Source organism: Brassica rapa, unplaced genomic scaffold (genome assembly GCF_000309985.2).
Source record: "Brassica rapa cultivar Chiifu-401-42 unplaced genomic scaffold, CAAS_Brap_v3.01 Scaffold0995, whole genome shotgun sequence".
Classification (NCBI taxonomy): Eukaryota; Viridiplantae; Streptophyta; class Magnoliopsida; order Brassicales; family Brassicaceae; genus Brassica; species Brassica rapa.
Genome location: NW_022610931.1, coordinates 1 through 19,169, shown reverse-complemented (window position 1 = coordinate 19,169; position 19,169 = coordinate 1). Strand labels below are relative to the sequence as shown.

Genomic DNA, 19,169 nt, shown 5'->3' with positions numbered 1-19,169 from the left:
CAACTTCCTGGTGGGATTCTCCACACTTTATGTATCCAAATCAAGCTTCTTACAGAGTGATTCATCCTGGTTTGATTGGAACGACGAAGAAGCTGTCCTATTCCCAAACTGGGAAACTGGAATCACCGATTAGAAAGTGGGATAACTTCTTCATTCCCAACTCCTATGAGATTATTCAACTTCCTGGTGATTCTCCACCACTTTATGTATCCAAATCAAAGCTTCTTACAAAGTGATTCCATCCTGGTTTGATTGGAACGACGAAGAAGCTGTCCTTATTCCCAACTGGGAAACTGGAATCACCTGATTAGAAAGTGGGATAACTTCTTCATCCCAACTCCTATTGAGATTAATTCACCTCCTGGTGATTCTCCACACTTTATGTATCCAATCAAGCTTCTTACAAAGTGATTCATCCTGGTTTATTGGAACGACGAAGAAGCTGTCCTATTCCCAAACTGGGAAACTGGAATCACCTGATTAGAAAGTGGGATAACTTCTTCATCCCAACTCCTATGAGATTATATCAACTTCCTGGTGATTCTCCACCACTTTATGTATCCAAATCAAGCTTCTTACAAAGTGATTCATCCTGGTGTTATTGGAACGACGAAGAAGCTGTCCTATTCCCAAACTGGGAAACTGGAATCACCTGATTAGAAAGTGGGATGACTTCTTCATCGCAACTCCTATGAGATTTATTCAACTTCCTGGTGATTCTCCAACACTTTATGTATCCAAATCAAGCTTCTTACAAAGTGATTCATCCTGGTTTGATTGGAACGACGAAGAAGCTGTCCTATTCCCAAACTGGGAAACTGGAATCACCTGATTAGAAAGTGGGATAACTCATTCATCCCAACTCTTATGAGATTAATTAAACTTCCTGGTGATTCTCCAACACTTTATGTATCCAAATCAAGCTTCTTACAAAGTGATTCATCCTGGTTTATTTGGGACGACGAAGAAGCTGTCATATTCCCAAACTGGGAAACTGGAATCACCTGATTAGAAAGTGGGATAACTTCTTCATCCCAACTCCTATGACATTTATTCAACTTCCTGATGTTTCTCCACCATTTTATGTACCCAAATCAAGCTTCTTACAAAGTGATTCATCCTGGTTTGATTGGAACGACGAAGAAGCTGTCCTATTCCCAAACTGGGAAACTGGAATCACCTGATTAGAAAGTGGGATAACTTCTTCATCCCAACTCCTATGAGATTAATTCAACTTCCTGGTGATTCTCCAACACTTTATGTATCCAAATCAAGCTTCTTACAAAGTGATTCATCCTGGTTTGATTGGAACGACGAAGAAGCTGTCCTATTCCCAAACTGGGAAACTGGAATCACCTGATTAGAAAGTGGGATAACTTCTTCATCCCAACTCCTATGAGATTAATTCAACTTCCTGGTGATTCTCCACCACTTTATGTATCCAAATCAAGCTTCTTACAAAGTGATTCATCCTGGTGTTATTGGAACGACGAAGAAGCTGTCCTATTCCCAAACTGGGAAACTGGAATCACCTGATTAGAAAGTGGGATAACTTCTTCATCCCAACTCCTATGAGATTTATTCAACTTCCTGGTGTTTCTCCACCATTTTATGTATCCAAATCAAGCTTCTTACAAAGTGATTCATCCTGGTTTGATTGGAACGACGAAGAAGCTGTCCTATTCCCAAACTGGGAAACTGGAATCACCTGATTAGAAAGTGGGATAACTTCTTCATCCCAACTCCTATGAGATTAATTCAACTTCCTGGTGATTCTCCACCACTTTATGTATCCAAATCATGCTTCTTACAAAGTGATTCATCCTGGTTTGATTGGAACGACGAAGAAGCTGTCCTATTCCCAAACTGGGAAACTGGAAACAAATGATTAGAAAGTGGGATAACCTCTTCATCCTAACTCCTATGAGATTTATTCAACTTCCTGGTGTTTCTCCACAATTTTATGTATCCAAATCAAGCTTCTTACAAAGTGATTCATCCTGGTTTGATTGGAACGACGAAGAAGCTGTCCTATTCCGAAACTGGGAAACTGGAATCACCTGATTAGAAAGTGGGATAACTTCTTCATCCCAACTCCTATGAGATTTATTCAACTTCCTGGTGATTCTCCAACACTTTATGTATCCAAATCAAGCTTCTTACAAAGTGATTCATCCTGGTTTGATTGGAACGACGAAGAAGCTGTCCTATTCCCAAACTGGGAAACTGGAATCACCTGATTAGAAAGTGGGATAACTTCTTCATCCCAACTCCTATGAGATTTATTCAACTTCCTGGTGATTCTCCACCATTTAATGTATCCAAATCAAGCTTCTTACAAAGTGATTCATCCTGGTTTGATTGGAACGACGAAGAAGCTGTCCTATTCCCAAACTGGGAAACTGGAATCACCTGATTAGAAAGTGGGATAACTTCTTCATCCCAACTCCTATGAGATTTATTCAACTTCCTGGTGATTCTCCACACTTTATGTATCCAAATCAAGCTTCTTACAAAGTGATTCATCCTGGTTTGATTGGAACGACGAAGAAGCTGTCCTATTCCCAAACTGGGAAACTGGAATCACCTGATTAGAAAGTGGGATAACTTCTTCATCCCAACTCCTATGAGATTTAATACAACTTCCTGGTGATTCTCCACCACTTTATATATCCAAATCAAGCTTCTTACAAAGTGATTCATCCTGGTTTGATTGGAACGACGAAGAAGCTGTCCTATTCCCAAACTGGGAAACTGGAATCACCTGATTGAAAGTGGGATAACTTCTTCATCCCAACTCCTATGAGATTTATTCAACTTCCTGGTGATTCTCCACACTTTATGTATCCAAATCAAGCTTCTTACAAAGTGATTCATCCTGGTTTGATTGGAACGACGAAGAAGCTGTCCTATTCCCAAACTGGGAAACTGGAATCACCTGATTAGAAAGTGGGATAACTTCTTCATCCCAACTCCTATGAGATTTATTCAACTTCCTGGTGATTCTCCAACACTTTATGTATCCAAATCAAGCTTCTTACAAAGTGATTCATCCTGGTTTGATTGGAACGACGAAGAAGCTGTCCTATTCCCAAACTGGGAAACTGGAATCACCTGATTAGAAAGTGGGATAACTTCTTCATCCCAACTCCTATGAGATTTATTCAACTTCCTGGTGATTCTCCACCACTTTATGTATCCAAATCAAGCTTCTTACAAAGTGATTCATCCTGGTTTATTGGAACGACGAAGAAGCTGTCCTATTCCCAAACTGGGAAACTGGAATCACCTGATTAGAAAGTGGGATAACTTCTTCATCCCAACTCCTATGAGATTTATTCAACTTCCTGGTGATTCTCCAACACTTTATGTATCCAAATCAAGCTTCTTACAAAGTGATTCATCCTGGTTTGATTGGAACGACGAAGAAGCTGTCCTATTCCCAAACTGGGAAACTGGAATCACCTGATTAGAAAGTGGGATAACTTCTTCATCCCAACTCCTATGAGATTTATTCAACTTCCTGGTGATTCTCCAACACTTTATGTATCCAAATCAAGCTTCTTACAAAGTGATTTATCCTGGTTTGATTGGAACGCCGAAGAAGCTGTCCTATTCCCAAACTGGGAAACTGGAATCACCTAATTAGAAAGTGGGATAACTTCTTCATCCAAACTCCTATGAGATTAATTCAACTTCCTGGTTAGTCTCCACCACTTTATGTATCCAAATCAAGCTTCTTACAAAGTGATTCATCCTGGGTTATTGGAACGACGAAGAAGCTGTCCTATTCCCAAACTGGGAAACTGGAATCACCTGATTAGAAAGTGGGATAACTTCTTCATCCCAACTCCTATGAGATTTATTCAACTTCCTGGTGATTCTCCACCACTTTATGTATCCAAATCAAGCTTCTTACAAAGTGATTCATCCTGGTTTGATTGGAACGACGAAGAAGCTGTCCTATTCCCAAACTGGGAAACTGGAATCACCTAATAAGAAAGTGGGATAACTTCTTCATCCCAACTCCTATGAGATTTATTCAACTTCCTGGTGATTCTCCAACCACTTTATGTATCCAAATCAAGCTTCTTACAAAGTGATTCATCCTGGTTTGATTGGAACGACGAAGAAGCTGTCCTATTCCCAAACTGGGAAACTGGAATCACCTGATTAGAAAGTGGGATAACTTCTTCATCCCAACTCCTATGAGATTTATTCAACTTCCTGGTGATTCTCCACCACTTTATGTATCCAAATCAAGCTTCTTACAAAGTGATTCATCCTGGTTTGATTGGAACGACGAAGAAGCTGTCCTATTCCCAAACTGGGAAACTGGAATCACCTGATTAGAAAGTGGGATAACTTCTTCATCCCAACTCCTATGAGATTTATTCAACTTCCTGGTGATTCTCCAACACTTTATGTATCCAAATCAAGCTTCTTACAAAGTGATTCATCCTGGTTTGATTGGAACGACGAAGAAGCTGTCCTATTCCCAAACTGGGAAACTGGAATCACCTGATTAGAAAGTGGGATAACTTCTTCATCCCAACTCCTATGAGATTTATTCAACTTCCTGGTGATTCTCCACCACTTTATGTATCCAAATCAAGCTTCTTACAAAGTGATTCATCCTGGTTTATTGGAACGACGAAGAAGCTGTCCTATTCCCAAACTGGGAAACTGGAATCACCTGATTAGAAAGTGGGATAACTTCTTCATCCCAACTCCTATGAGATTTATTCAACTTCCTGGTGATTCTCCACCACTTTATGTATCCAAATCAAGCTTCTTACAAAGTGATTCATCCTGGTTTGATTGGAACGACGAAGAAGCTGTCCTATTCCCAAACTGGGAAACTGGAATCACCTGATTTGAAAGTGGGATAACTTCTTCATCCCAACTCCTATGAGATTATTCAACTTCCTGGTGATTCTCCAACACTTTATGTATCCAAATCAAGCTTCTTACAAAGTGATTCATCCTGGTTTGATTGGAACGACGAAGAAGCTGTCCTATTCCCAAACTGGGAAACTGGAATCACCTGATTAGAAAGTGGGATAACTTCTTCATCCCAACTCCTATGAGATTTATTCAACTTCCTGGTGATTCTCCACCATTTTATGTATCCAAATCAAGCTTCTTACAAAGTGATTCATCCTGGTTTGATTGGAACGACGAAGAAGCTGTCCTATTCCCAAACTGGGAAACTGGAATCACCTGATTTGAAAGTGGGATAACTCATTCATCCCAACTCCTATGAGATTAATTCAACTTCCTGGTGATTCTCCAACACTTTATGTATCCAAATCAAGCTTCTTACAAAGTGATTCATCCTGGTTTGATTGGAACGACGAAGAAGCTGTCCTATTCCCAAACTGGGAAACTGGAATCACCTGATTAGAAAGTGGGATAACTTCTTCATCCCAACTCCTATGAGATTTATTCAACTTCCTGGTGATTCTCCACCACTTTATGTATCCAAATCAAGCTTCTTACAAAGTGATTCATCCTGGTTTATTGGAACGACGAAGAAGCTGTCCTATTCCCAAACTGGGAAACTGGAATCACCTGATTAGAAAGTGGGATAACTTCTTCATCCCAACTCCTATGAGATTTATTCAACTTCCTGGTGATTCTCCAACACTTTATGTATCCAAATCAAGCTTCTTACAAAGTGATTCATCCTGGTTTGATTGGAACGACGAAGAAGCTGTCCTATTCCCAAACTGGGAAACTGGAATCACCTGATTAGAAAGTGGGATAACTTCTTCATCCCAACTCCTATGAGATTAATTCAACTTCCTGGTGATTCTCCACCACTTTATGTATCCAAATCAAGCTTCTTACAAAGTGATTCATCCTGGTTTGATTGGAACGACGAAGAAGCTGTCCTATTCCCAAACTGGGAAACTGGAATCACCTGATTGAAAAGTGGGATAACTTCTTCATCCCAACTCCTATGAGATTTATTCAACTTCCTGGTGATTCTCCACCACTTTATGCATCCAAATCAAGCTTCTTACAAAGTGATTCATCCTGGTTTGATTGGAACGACGAAGAAGCTGTCCTATTCCCAAACTGGGAAACTGGAATCACCTGATTTGAAAGTGGGATAACTTCTTCATCCCAACTCCTATGAGATTTATTCAACTTCCTGGTGATTCTCCAACACTTTATGTATCCAAATCAAGCTTCTTACAAAGTGATTCATCCTGGTTTGATTGGAACGACGAAGAAGCTGTCCTATTCCCAAACTGGGAAACTGGAATCACCTGATTAGAAAGTGGGATAACTTCTTCATCCCAACTCCTATGCGATTTATTCAACTTCCTGGTGTTTCTCCACCATTTTATGTATCCAAATCAAGCTTCTTACAAAGTGATTCATCCTGGTTTATTGGAACGACGAAGAAGCTGTCCTATTCCCAAACTGGGAAACTGAAATCACCTGATTAGAAAGTGGGATAACTTCTTCATCCCAACTCCTATGAGATTTATTCAACTTCCTGGTGATTCTCCAACACTTTATGTATCCAAATCAACCTTCTTACAAAGTGATTCATCCTGGTTTGATTGGAACGACGAAGAAGCTGTCATATTCCCAAACTGGGAAACTGGAATCACCTGATTAGAAAGTGGGATAACTTCTTCATCCCAACTCCTATGAGATTAATTCAACTTCCTGGTGATTTTCCAACACTTTATGTATCCAAATCAAGCTTCTTACAAAGTGATTCATCCTGGTTTGATTGGAACGACGAAGAAGCTGTCCTATTCCCAAACTGGGAAACTGGAATCACCTGATTAGAAAGTGGGATAACTTCTTCATCCCAACTCCTATGAGATTTATTCAACTTCCTGGTGATTCTCCAACACTTTATGTATCCAAATCAAGCTTCTTACAAAGTGATTCATCCTGGTTTGATTGGAACGACGAAGAAGCTGTCCTATTCCCAAACTGGGAAACTGGAATCACCTGATTAGAAAGTGGGATAACTTCTTCATCCCAACTCCTATGAGATTATTCAACTTCCTGGTGATTCTCCACCACTTTATGTATCCAAATCAAGCTTCTTACAAAGTGATTCATCCTGGTTTGATTGGAACGACGAAGAAGCTGTCCTATTCCCAAACTGGGAAACTGGAATCACCTGATTAGAAAGTGGGATAACTTCTTCATCCCAACTCCTATGAGATTTATTCAACTTCCTGGTGATTCTCCACCACTTTATGTATCCAAATCAAGCTTCTTACAAAGTGATTCATCCTGGTTTGATTGGAACGACGAAGAAGCTGTCCTATTCCCAAACTGGGAAACTGGAATCACCTGATTTGAAAGTGGGATAACTTCTTCATCCCAACTCCTATGAGATTAATCAACTTCCTGGTGATTCTCCAACACTTTATGTATCCAAATCAAGCTTCTTACAAAGTGATTCATCCTGGTTTGATTGGAACGACGAAGAAGCTGTCCTATTCCCAAACTGGGAAACTGAAATCACCTGATTAGAAAGTGGGATAACTTCTTCATCCCAACTCCTATGAGATTTATTCAACTTCCTGGTGTTTCTCCACCATTTTATGTATCCAAATCAAGCTTCTTACAAAGTGATTCATCCTGGTTTGATTGGAACGACGAAGAAGCTGTCCTATTCCCAAACTGGGAAACTGGAATCACCTGATTTGAAAGTGGGATAACTTCTTCATCCCAACTCCTATGAGATTAATTCAACTTCCTGGTGATTCTCCAACACTTTATGTATCCAAGTCAAGCTTCTTACAAAGTGATTCATCCTGGTTTGATTGGAACGCCGAAGAAGCTGTCCTATTCCCAAACTGGGAAACTGGAATCACCTGATTAGAAAGTGGGATAACTTCTTCATCCCAACTCCTATGAGATTTATTCAACTTCCTGGTGTTTCTCCACCATTTTATGTATCCAAATCAAGCTTCTTACAAAGTGATTCATCCTGGTGTTATTGGAACGCCGAAGAAGCTGTCCTATTCCCAAACTGGGAAACTGGAATCACCTGATTAGAAAGTGGGATAAATTCTTCATCCCAACTCCTATGAGATTTATTCAACTTCCTGGTGATTCTCCAACACTTTATGTATCCAAATCAAGCTTCTTACAGAGTGATTCATCCTGGTTTGATTGGAACGCCGAAGAAGCTGTCCTATTCCCAAACTGGGAAACTGGAATCACCTGATTAGAAGTGGGATAACTTCTTCATCCCAACTCCTATGAGATTAATTCAACTTCCTGGTGATTCTCCACCACTTTATGTATCCAAATCAAGCTTCTTACAAAGTGATTCATCCTGGTTTGATTGGAACGCCGAAGAAGCTGTCCTATTCCCAAACTGGGAAACTGGAATCACCTGATTTGAAAGGAGGATAACTTCTTCATCCCAACTCCTATGAGATTTATTCAACTTCCTGGTGATTCTCCACCACTTTATGTATCCAAATCAAGCTTCTTACAAAGTGATTCATCCTGGTTTGATTGGAACGACGAAGAAGCTGTCCTATTCCCAAACTGGGAAACTGGAATCACCTGATTAGAAAGTGGGATAACTTCTTCATCCCAACTCCTATGAGATTAATTCAACTTCCTGGTGATTCTCCACCATTTTATGTATCCAAATCAAGCTTTTTACAAAGTGATTCATCCTGGTGTTATTGGAACGACGAAGAAGCTGTCCTATTCCCAAACTGGGAAACTTGAATCACCTGATTAGAAAGTGGGATAACTTCTTCATCTTAACTCCTATGAGATTAATTCAACTTCCTGGTGATTCTCCACCACTTTATGTATCCAAATCAAGCTTCTTACAAAGTGATTCATCCTGGTGTTATTGGAACGACGAAGAAGCTGTCCTATTCCCAAACTGGGAAACTGGAATCACCTGATTAGAAAGTGGGATAACTTCTTCATCCCAACTCCTATGAGATTTATTCAACTTCCTGGTGTTTCTCCACCATTTTATGTATCCAAATCAAGCTTCTTACAAAGTGATTCATCCTGGTTTGATTGGAACGACGAAGAAGCTGTCCTATTCCCAAACTGGGAAACTGGAATCACCTGATTAGAAAGTGGGATAACTTCTTCATCCCAACTCCTATGAGATTTATTCAACTTCCTGGTGATTCTCCAACACTTTATGTTTCCAAATCAAGCTTCTTATAGAGTGATTCTAATACGTCCCTAGATTGCTTCTCTGGATAGTATGGGATAGATCCTTGCTAGAACGAATCAAAGACTCAAGCTCTACAAGGTTGTGGGTCGATTGGTGACACAAGAGGCTGCGGAAAGGCTTCTTGATACTCCTAAGTGACTAGATCGGATATGACACACCGAGATAGACACTCTTGGGCTGTTGGATATTACACACCAACAAGAACACTCAATAACTCGCGGACAAGCAATAGAGAGAACAAAGAAAAGGGGTTTTTGATAAAAGATAATTGTTATTGATAAGGGTTTCAAAGTACACTTATATAAGAGAAGTTGGAACAGACTCCAAGCTTCTCGAAAACTATCAAGAGAGTAAAGGCACACGGTTCTCTTGAAAATAGATACTAATGACAAGTTTGAAAACAAAAGCATGAAAGACATAATATAACATAAGGTTGATCCGGGATAAGGTTGGATCGAGATCAACAACTAAGAGATTTTGAGAAGCAAATCTATGGCCTCGTTAAAAACCTATCTTTGGAAAACCCATTGGGACAAAACCAAAGATAGGGAAAAAGAGCACGCATAGAATGCTTGCTTAGTTGATGATCAGCTTGATGATGAAGTAGCTTGAATGGTGATAAGTGTGTCTTGGTTGATCAAGCTTCTACCAAGACATTCCTCTTGCTTCCATGACATCTTAACCAATCCTCCAATAACTTGCGTGAGCTTCCTTGATCTTGATCGAGTCATAGGTCCTTTAGGCAAGGCTAGGACATCTTCATCAGTTGGCTTGTCTAGATCCTCATCATCTCCATTAGCTAGTTGGTCCATGATCACATCATCCCCTCCCTCTTGAAAAGGATTTGTCCTCAAATCTGGCTCATCTTGCAGATCAAGTTTGTAGGCATTGTCATTGATCCTCTTGGTGACTTCAAAAGGGCCATCAATCCTCGGCATTAGTTTAGACTTCCTCTCTTTTGGAAATCTCTTTTTCCTCAAGTGAACCCATACTTGATCTCCAACTTCAAAGATCATTTCACGCCTTCCCTTGTTAGCTTGTTTGGCGTATTGCTTAGTTTTCTCTTCTAGATTGCGCTTAGCTTGCTCATGAATCTGCTGAACCATCTCAGCTTTCTTTTTCCCATCCATACTAACCCTTTCACACTCAGGTAAAGGTATTAGATCCAAAGGTGAGATGGGATTGAACCCATAAACAATTTCAAAAGGAGAAAACTTAGAAGCAGAATGCATAGCATGATTGTATGCAAATTCACAATGAGGTAAGTAATCTTCCCATGATTTCAAGTTCTTTTTGATGAATGCACGCAGGAGAGTACCTAAGGTTCTATTAACTACTTCAGTCTGTCCATCAGTTTGTGGATGACAAGTAGTAGAAAACAATAGCTTAGTTCCTAGTTTAGACCACAATGTTTTCCAAAAGTAGCTAAGGAATTTAGTATCTCTATCTGAAACTATAGTCCTAGGCATTCCATGCAAACGTACCACTTCTTTAAAGAACAAATTAGCTACATGTAATGCATCATCAGTCTTATTGCAAGCTATGAAATGTGCCATTTTAGAGAATCTATCAACAACCACAAAGATAGAATCCTTCCCAGTCCTAGTTCTAGGCAAACCCATAACAAAATCCATAGATATATCATTCCAAGGATGAGTAGGAATAGGCAAAGGAGTATACAAACCGTGAGGTTGAACCTTAGACTTTGCAAGCTTGCAAGTTGTGCACCTTCCACAGATTCTCTCCACATCTCTTTTCATATGCGGCCAATAGAAGTGATCCTGCAGAACTTTAAGGGTTTTTGCTATACCAAAATGACCCATCAAGCTTCCTCCATGGGATTCCCTGACAAATAGATCTCTCAAAGAGCAATTAGGCACACATAAACGATTGTCATAGAATAAGAATCCATCATGCCTAAAATAATGTCCAGAAGCATACTTAGCACATGATTTATAAGCTTCTTGAAAGTCAGGATCAGATTCATACATTTCTTTAATCTGCTCAAAGCCTAGCAACTTAGCATCAAGAGTAGTTAAGAGGACATACCTTCTGGATAGTGCATCAGCAACTATATTTTCCTTACCTTGTTTGTATTTGATCACATAAGGAAAGGTTTCAATGAACTCTACCCATCTAGCATGTCTCTTGCTGAGCTTACTTTGTCCTTTGAGATACTTGAGAGATTCATGGTCGGTATGAATGACAAACTCCTTTGGCCAGAGATAATGCTGCCAAGTCTGTAGAGCTCTCACCAAAGCGTAGAGTTCTTTGTCATAAGTGGCATAGTTGAGAGTAGCTCCACTGAGTTTCTCACTGAAGTAAGCAATAGGTCTCTTATCCTGCATCAAAACAGCACCAATTCCAATTCCTGAGGCATCACATTCTATTTCAAATGTTTTAGAAAAATCAGGAAGTATGAGAAGAGGAGATTGAGTAAGCTTCTCTTTAAGGAGTTGGAATGCGGCTTCTTGAACTTCTCCCCACTTGAATCCTACATCCTTCTTGATTATCTCAGTTAGGGGAGCTGCTAGAGTGCTGAAATCCTTCACAAAACGCCTATAGAAACCTGCCAGTCCATGAAAACTCCTTACTTCTCCCACTGTAGTTGGACTCGGCCACTCTTGTATTGCTTTGATCTTTTCCTGATCCACCTTTACACCATCTGCACTTACAACAAAACCTAGAAAGACCAAGTTATCTGTGCAAAAAGTGCACTTCTTTAGATTGGCATAAAGCTTTTCTTTTCTCAAAACATCCAAAACAGCCCTAAGATGTTCTATATGATCTTCTAAGCATTTGCTGTAGACTAATATATCATCAAAGTACACAACAACAAAGATGCCTATGAAAGACCTAAGAATATGATTCATCAGTCTCATGAATGTACTAGGCGCATTGGTTAATCCAAATGGCATAACTAACCATTCATACAAGCCATGTTTAGTTTTAAAAGCAGTTTTCCACTCATCTCCTTCTTTCATCCTAATCTGATGATATCCACTTTTCAAATCTATCTTAGAAAATATGCAAGAACCATGCAACTCATCAAGCATATCATCTAATCTAGGAATAGGGTGGCGATACTTCACTGTTATGTTGTTGATTGCTCTACAATCAACACACATGCGCCAGCTCCCATCTTTCTTAGGCACAAGGAGCACTGGAACTGCACAAGGACTCAAACTCTCTCGGATATGACCCTTCTCCATCAGCTCCTCTACTTGTTTTTGCAGTTCTTTAGTTTCAACTGGATTGGTCCTGTATGCTGGACGGTTGGGCAGTGTAGAACCAGGTACAAAGTCTATTTGGTGCTCAATCCCACGCACTGGAGGCAATCCAATGGGGCTATCTTCTGGAAACACATCTGCATATTCCTGTAAAAGAGAGACTAGTTCACTCGGATGATCCGGTGTGTGATCAGTAACTGTTAGAAGAGTCTCTTTAAACATAAGCAAGATAATAGAATTTTGAGAGTAGAGAATTCTTTTGATATCTCCCTGTTTGGCATAGAGGCTGTGATGCTTGTTATGATCAGGTTTGAGATCAATCTTTTTCTCTTTCTTTTTCTGAAGCTGGAGTTGATCTTCATGAACCTCTTTAGGAGACAAAGGCACCAGCACAGTCTTCTTTCCATTGAATTCAAATGAGTGCTTGTTGGTGAAGCCATCATGATTCACACGTCTATCATACTGCCAGGGTCTTCCAAGAAGTATATGACTGGCTTCCATTGGCAACACATCACACAAGACTTCATCTTCATATCTACCAATGGCTATAGGAACCAGTACTTGAGTAGAAACTCTCATCTCGCCCTCCTCATTGAGCCATTGCAATCTGTAGGGTCTTGGGTGTTTCTGGATGTTCAAACCCAATTTCTTCACCATTGTCTCACTAGCTACATTGACACAACTTCCTCCATCAATAATGAGGCTGCACACCTTTCCCTGAACCATACACCTTGTGTAGAATAGATTCTCTCGCTGCTCAAGCTCTCCATTCTTAGCTTGTACGTTCAAGAGTCTTCTTGTCACCAACAATCTTCCTTTCACGGGTTCTACTTCACTTTCTTCATCAGACTCCTCATGATCAGAACCAAACTTCTCTTCCTCTGATTCATACTCTCCATTCTCAAGAAGAATCATAACCTTTTTGTTGGTGCATTCATTAGCATAATGCCCACGCCCTTGACATTTGAAACACTTAACATCTCTGGTTCTTGAACTAGTAATTTCAGCTTTGCCTTTGTCTTTGCTGTATGGGTTGCTCGGCTTAGTCTCTTCTTTCTGCTGAGGCTTGCTATCCTTTAGATAGGATGTTTTCTCCTCCTTAGAGTGGTGGAACTTAGAAGATCCATAGCTGCGTGAGTTACCCTTCCTCTTGAGCTGCTGCTCCACTAGAATAGCTTTGTGCAACATTTCTTCTATCTCCACATAGTGTTGCATCTCCACATTGTCTTGTATCTCACGGTTAAGTCCTCCAAGAAACCTTGCCATAGTAGCTTCTCTATCCTCCAAGATACTAGCGCGTAACATCAGCAACTCCATGTCTTGATAGTATTCTTCAACAGTTCGTGTTCCTTGGGTAAGTCTGCGTAGCTTTTGATGTAGATCGCGGTGATAATGACTTGGAACAAACCGTTTGCGCATGAGTGACTTCATCTCGTGCCATGAATCAACCGGATTCTCTTGGTTAAGCCGTCTAGTAGTTACAAGCTGATCCCACCAACTCAATGCATAATCATAAAATTCAGTTGCGGCGATCTTGATCCTTTGGGCATTGGAGTAGTGTTGGCAATTGAAGACAAGCTCGATCTTCTTTTCCCATTCCAAATAGGCATCTGGATCAACCTTGCCATGGAAGGATGGTGTAACGGCCCGGTTCCTGGCCCATAAAAATTTCCCAAAGAATATGGGCTTCTCTACGGCCCATTTAGCAAAACCCTAGGGCTTCCCCTTCCCTTTACTATAAAAAGAGATGCAGTCTCCCTTTTCGCCTCATCACAAATCTGAAGCGAAGCTCTGCAGAGAATTCCCGGAGGTCGAAAACCCTAGCCGTCGAGCTCTCTCTCCTTCTCTCCTGCGCCGTCTCTCTCTCTCCTCTCTCTCTCCCGCGCGTCGCTCTCTCTCTCTCCCGCGCGTCGCTCTCTCTCTCTCTCCTCGCCGTCGCACGCTCTCTCTCTCTCTCCCTCTCGCCGGCGCCGTGAAGTGGTGGTGCTGACCAGATCTCAACCTTCTCAAATCCTCGTTTCCAGATCCAGATCCAGATCTAAGACTAAGGTGGAGTGTTTCGAACCCAACCTTCTTTCATGGTTCTGTATACTCCTTTATGTTGGAGTTAGGCTTGATTAGACCCTGATTGGGAGTTAGGTTGATAGGACATGGTATTGCTAGGATGATAGATGAATGAATCATGATGCATAAGAACCCTCATACTGATAAATGGGACTTGATGAACTGAATTGAATTGTCGTGGTAATGATTGATTGGTAGTTGATACTTGTATGTTTGGTTGTGTTGTCCCATGTGTTGTTGTGATTGAAGTTAGGATGCTAGAGAGGAACAAATGCTAGGATGATAGATGAGCAATGATTATAAACGTTATTGAAGTAGAACTTGAATGCGATGTGTATTGTGTGTGACACCGATAACGGGTGGCGTCTAGTGATTTAGTCCAAGTTCAAGTATGAATGAAAAGGGAAAGTAATTGGGAATGGGGAGGATTAAGTGAAAACGATAAGGAAGTGAAATGATAAGTAAAAGTATGAAAGAAGGATGTTAAGGTTAAGCATGGGTGGGAAAGCATATAGAGAGTCTAAGGTTTGTAGGTGGGGTAAGTGGTCCAAGCTAGGTATCCATAGGAGATGTGGCGAATCCACATGAATATGGAAGCACCCATAGGAGATGTGGCGAATCCACATGAATATGGGGTAGAAGCCTAGTGGGGGGCTACCCACTGAGGAAAAGAGGAAAAGAGGAAAAGAGGAAAAGATGAAAAGTTGAAAAGGATGTGCATTGTAGGGTTTTAGCTCATGGTCGGGTAACGGGGAGTTAAAGGTGTCATAGGGTCGGGTCGGACGGACAAGAGGAGTCGGTTAAGTCTAGGGTTTGACGCGTGTGGCAATGAGTGAGATCATTGTATTGATTGATCGCTAGGTTGTTAGAAATGAATGGAAGTGATTGTGGAAATTGCAGATAACATTAGGAAATGATGAAAATGCATTAACTGATTGTAGTGGCTAGTCAGTCCTAGTTCCCGCATGGAGTAGTATAGAGTGTCATGCGGGCAGGCTGGTCTAGAACCACTTCACTGAGTAACTTGTTGCTCACCCCTCCATTTCCATTTTTCCTGTGCGCAGGACTGTAAGTAGAAGTATATGGATGTGGGTATGACGGTATTTCAAAGAAGGTTATGCGCTCGTCTCTCGGGACCAGTAACGGGACACGTAGGGTTGTCTAGATGAGTAGACACGTGTCCATAACGCCCCTTCGATAACCCCGGTCGGACTCCGGGGAATCGGGCTGTTACAATTGGTATCAGAGCGGGTTAAGATCCCTTAGTTCTGTCCTAAGGGATCGGCATTTCCGACGTTTAAAAAAAAAAAAAAAAAAAAAAAAAAAAAAAAAAAAAAATATTTTTATATATTTCGTTTTCGGAAAAAAAAAAAAAAAAAAAAAAAAAAAAAAAAAAAAAAAAATTTTGCAATATTACTAAGTATTTTCGGATTGTGAAAGAATTAATTGAAAATCCCACTATACCCATACTTCTATTATGGTTCTGATTGAAATTTTATTGCAGGATGTTTTCGCTTGACCATTACGAGTGGAGGATGCCGCGTATGCACTACGGACGGAGGAACACCAGGGAGTATGCCCAAAGGCGTCACTATGACAGGGAGGGTAACTTGGTGCTACCCATGTTTCCGGATCCTGAAGAACAGTACAGGGAGTTCCCATTCAGGTACCCGCACGAGCAGACTGTGAGGCATAAGGTGTTGATGCCTCATTTCCAGAGGATGGCTATGGAGACACGCCTACTGCAGGGCAATGCGAGGTTCCAGCTTGCAACCGAAGAGGGACCCCCGAGGAAGCGTGGCCGTCCCTGCAAGACGCCAAGTGCAGCAGGGGGAACCCCAAGGGCGTTCACCGGGAAGTGCCAGTGTGGAGTGCTGAGCAAGAATGCTCAGGAGGACCGATCAGTCGCTGGATACACGGAGGACTTCATCAACCAAGCCAAGCTGTGCAAACCGAAGAATGCAGAGACGTGGTGCATATGGTATAAGAACGGGCTACGCCAGGAGCTCCAGGCGCAGCTGAGGGGTGTTTTGGAGCCCTTGGAGTTCGCGTTAGTGAGGCGGATGGCAGGTTTCGCCATGGAGGCAGAAGAGAAGATTGCAGCCGATAAGGCCGCTCTCTCGAGCATGGAAGGAGGAAACCCGGGTGGGGACGTCGATGGCCATGAGGTGCCGGTAGGGACACCCGCTAAGGGAAAGCGGGGGCGTCCGCGAAAACCACCTGCAGTAACATGTGATTGTGACGTACTGGTCCAGATGGTTCAGAAGCCACGCAAGGTGAGAGATTACCTGGAGGAGTTCTTGGATACGGCCAAGATGTGTCAACCGAAGCCAGCTGAGGAGTGGTGTCATCTGTTTAGGGCCGGGCTACGTGGGGATATTCGTGAAGAACTCGTGGGAGTCCTGGAGCCTCTGGAATTTGCACTGGTGAGAAGGATGGCTAACCAAGCACTGCATGCGGAGGAGTGGTTGGCGGAAAGGAGGCGGAGGCCGAGGAGGACCGCGTCGCAGAGGGCGATGAAGACCTGGGATCCGAGTCCCGCTGCCCCTCGCCATGTCAATGTGGCTAGACGAGATCCTAGAGACGATTCGTAGGAGTAGGACACGTGTTTCGCTATTGGTTTTATTTCATTTATTGGTTATTGGAGTTGGTGTTCCTTCCCTTATTTACGGCATTCTGTATTGTGCAGATGTGCTGGGTTTTCTTTTACAAACTATTGTAGTCCTACTCCTTTTATTATTTATGACATTCCTTCGTTGGTTTTAAAGATCCCAGTAGAGTTATCGTGTCATGTATGCCTCCCTTGATTGTTGTGTGAATGTGTGAATCCATTTTGGTAACGAACGATTGGTCTGAAAGATGTGGGCTTTGGAATTCGGGGACGAATTCCGATTAACGGGGGAGGATTGTAACGGCCCGGTTCCTGGCCCATAAAAATTTCCCAAAGAATATGGGCTTCTCTACGGCCCATTTAGCAAAACCCTAGGGCTTCCCCTTCCCTTTACTATAAAAAGAGATGCAGTCTCCCTTTCGCCTCATCACAAATCTGAAGCGAAGCCTGCAGAGAATTCCCGGAGGTCGAAAACCCTAGCCGTCGAGCTCTCTCTCCTTCTCTCCTGCGCCGTCTCTCTCTCTCCTCTCTCTCTCCCGCGCGTCGCTCTCTCTCTCTCCCGCGCGTCCTCTCTCTCTCCTCGCCGTCGCACGCTCTCTCTCTCTCTCCCTCTCGCCGGCGCCGTGAAGTGGTGGTGCTGACCAGATCTCAACCTTCTCAAATCCTCGTTTCCAGATCCAGATCCAGATCTAAGACTAAGGTGGAGTGTTTCGAACCCAACCTTCTTTCATGGTTCTGTATACTCCTTTATGTTGGAGTTAGGCTTGATTAGACCCTGATTGGGAGTTAGGTTGATAGGACATGGTATTGCTAGGATGATAGATGAATGAATCATGATGCATAAGAACCCTCATACTGATAAATGGGACTTGATGAACTGAATTGAATTGTCGTGGTAATGATTGATTGGTAGTTGATACTTGTATGTTTGGTTGTGTTGTCCCATGTGTTGTTGTGATTGAAGTTAGGATGCTAGAGAGGAACAAATGCTAGGATGATAGATGAGCAATGATTATAAACGTTATTGAAGTAGAACTTGAATGCGATGTGTATTGTGTGTGACACCGATAACGGGTGGCGTCTAGTGATTTAGTCCAAGTTCAAGTATGAATGAAAAGGGAAAGTAATTGGGAATGGGGAGGATTAAGTGAAAACGATAAGGAAGTGAAATGATAAGTAAAAGTATGAAAGAAGGATGTTAAGGTTAAGCATGGGTGGGAAAGCATATAGAGAGTCTAAGGTTTGTAGGTGGGGTAAGTGGTCCAAGCTAGGTATCCATAGGAGATGTGGCGAATCCACATGAATATGGAAGCACCCATAGGAGATGTGGCGAATCCACATGAATATGGGGTAGAAGCCTAGTGGGGGGCTACCCACTGAGGAAAAGAGGAAAAGAGGAAAAGAGGAAAAGATGAAAAGTTGAAAAGGATGTGCATTGTAGGGTTTTAGCTCATGGTCGGGTAACGGGGAGTTAAAGGTGTCATAGGGTCGGGTCGGACGGACAAGAGGAGTCGGTTAAGTCTAGGGTTTGACGTGCGTGTGGCAATGAGTGAGATCATTGTATTGATTGATCGCTAGGTTGTTAGAAATGAATGGAAGTGATTGTGGAAATTGCAGATAACATTAGGAAATGATGAAAATGCATTAACTGATTTAGTAGTCTAGTCAGTCCTAGTTCCCGCATGGAGTAGTATAGAGTGTCATGCGGGCAGGCTGGTCTAGAACCACTTCACTGAGTAACTTGTTGCTCACCCCTCCATTTCCATTTTTCCTGTGCGCAGGACTGTAAGTAGAAGTATATGGATGTGGGTATGACGGTATTTCAAAGAAGGTTATGCGCTCGTCTCTCGGGACCAGTAACGGGACACGTAGGGTTGTCTAGATGAGTAGACACGTGTCCATAACGCCCCTTCGATAACCCCGGTCGGACTCCGGGGAATCGGGCTGTTACACAAAAGTCGAAACCAATGAAAAATTGCAGATCAATCATGAAGAGTAGCCATGAGATCTTCATCCCTATACAAAAGAAACCTGCAAAGAAACGAAAAACACAGTGAAA

General features: G+C 41.9%; 1 protein-coding gene across 1 annotated transcript; it reads left to right on the top strand.

Moving 5' to 3' along the window:
- Positions 1-14,077: 14,077 nt before the first annotated feature.
- On the top strand, positions 14,078-17,343 carry LOC117131498. Its single transcript, XM_033283609.1, has 2 exons — positions 14,078-14,484; positions 16,004-17,343. Exon 2 carries the CDS (start codon positions 16,005-16,007, stop codon positions 17,091-17,093), a length of 1,089 nt encoding a protein of 362 aa, XP_033139500.1. The 5' UTR covers positions 14,078-14,484; position 16,004; the 3' UTR covers positions 17,094-17,343.
- Positions 17,344-19,169: the final 1,826 nt, after the last annotated feature.

Bases quoted from the DNA above. Each gene is read 5' to 3' on its own strand.
- LOC117131498 (XM_033283609.1), top strand. From the start codon at position 16,005: ATGTTTTCGCTTGACCATTACGAGTGGAGGATGCCGCGTATGCACTAC.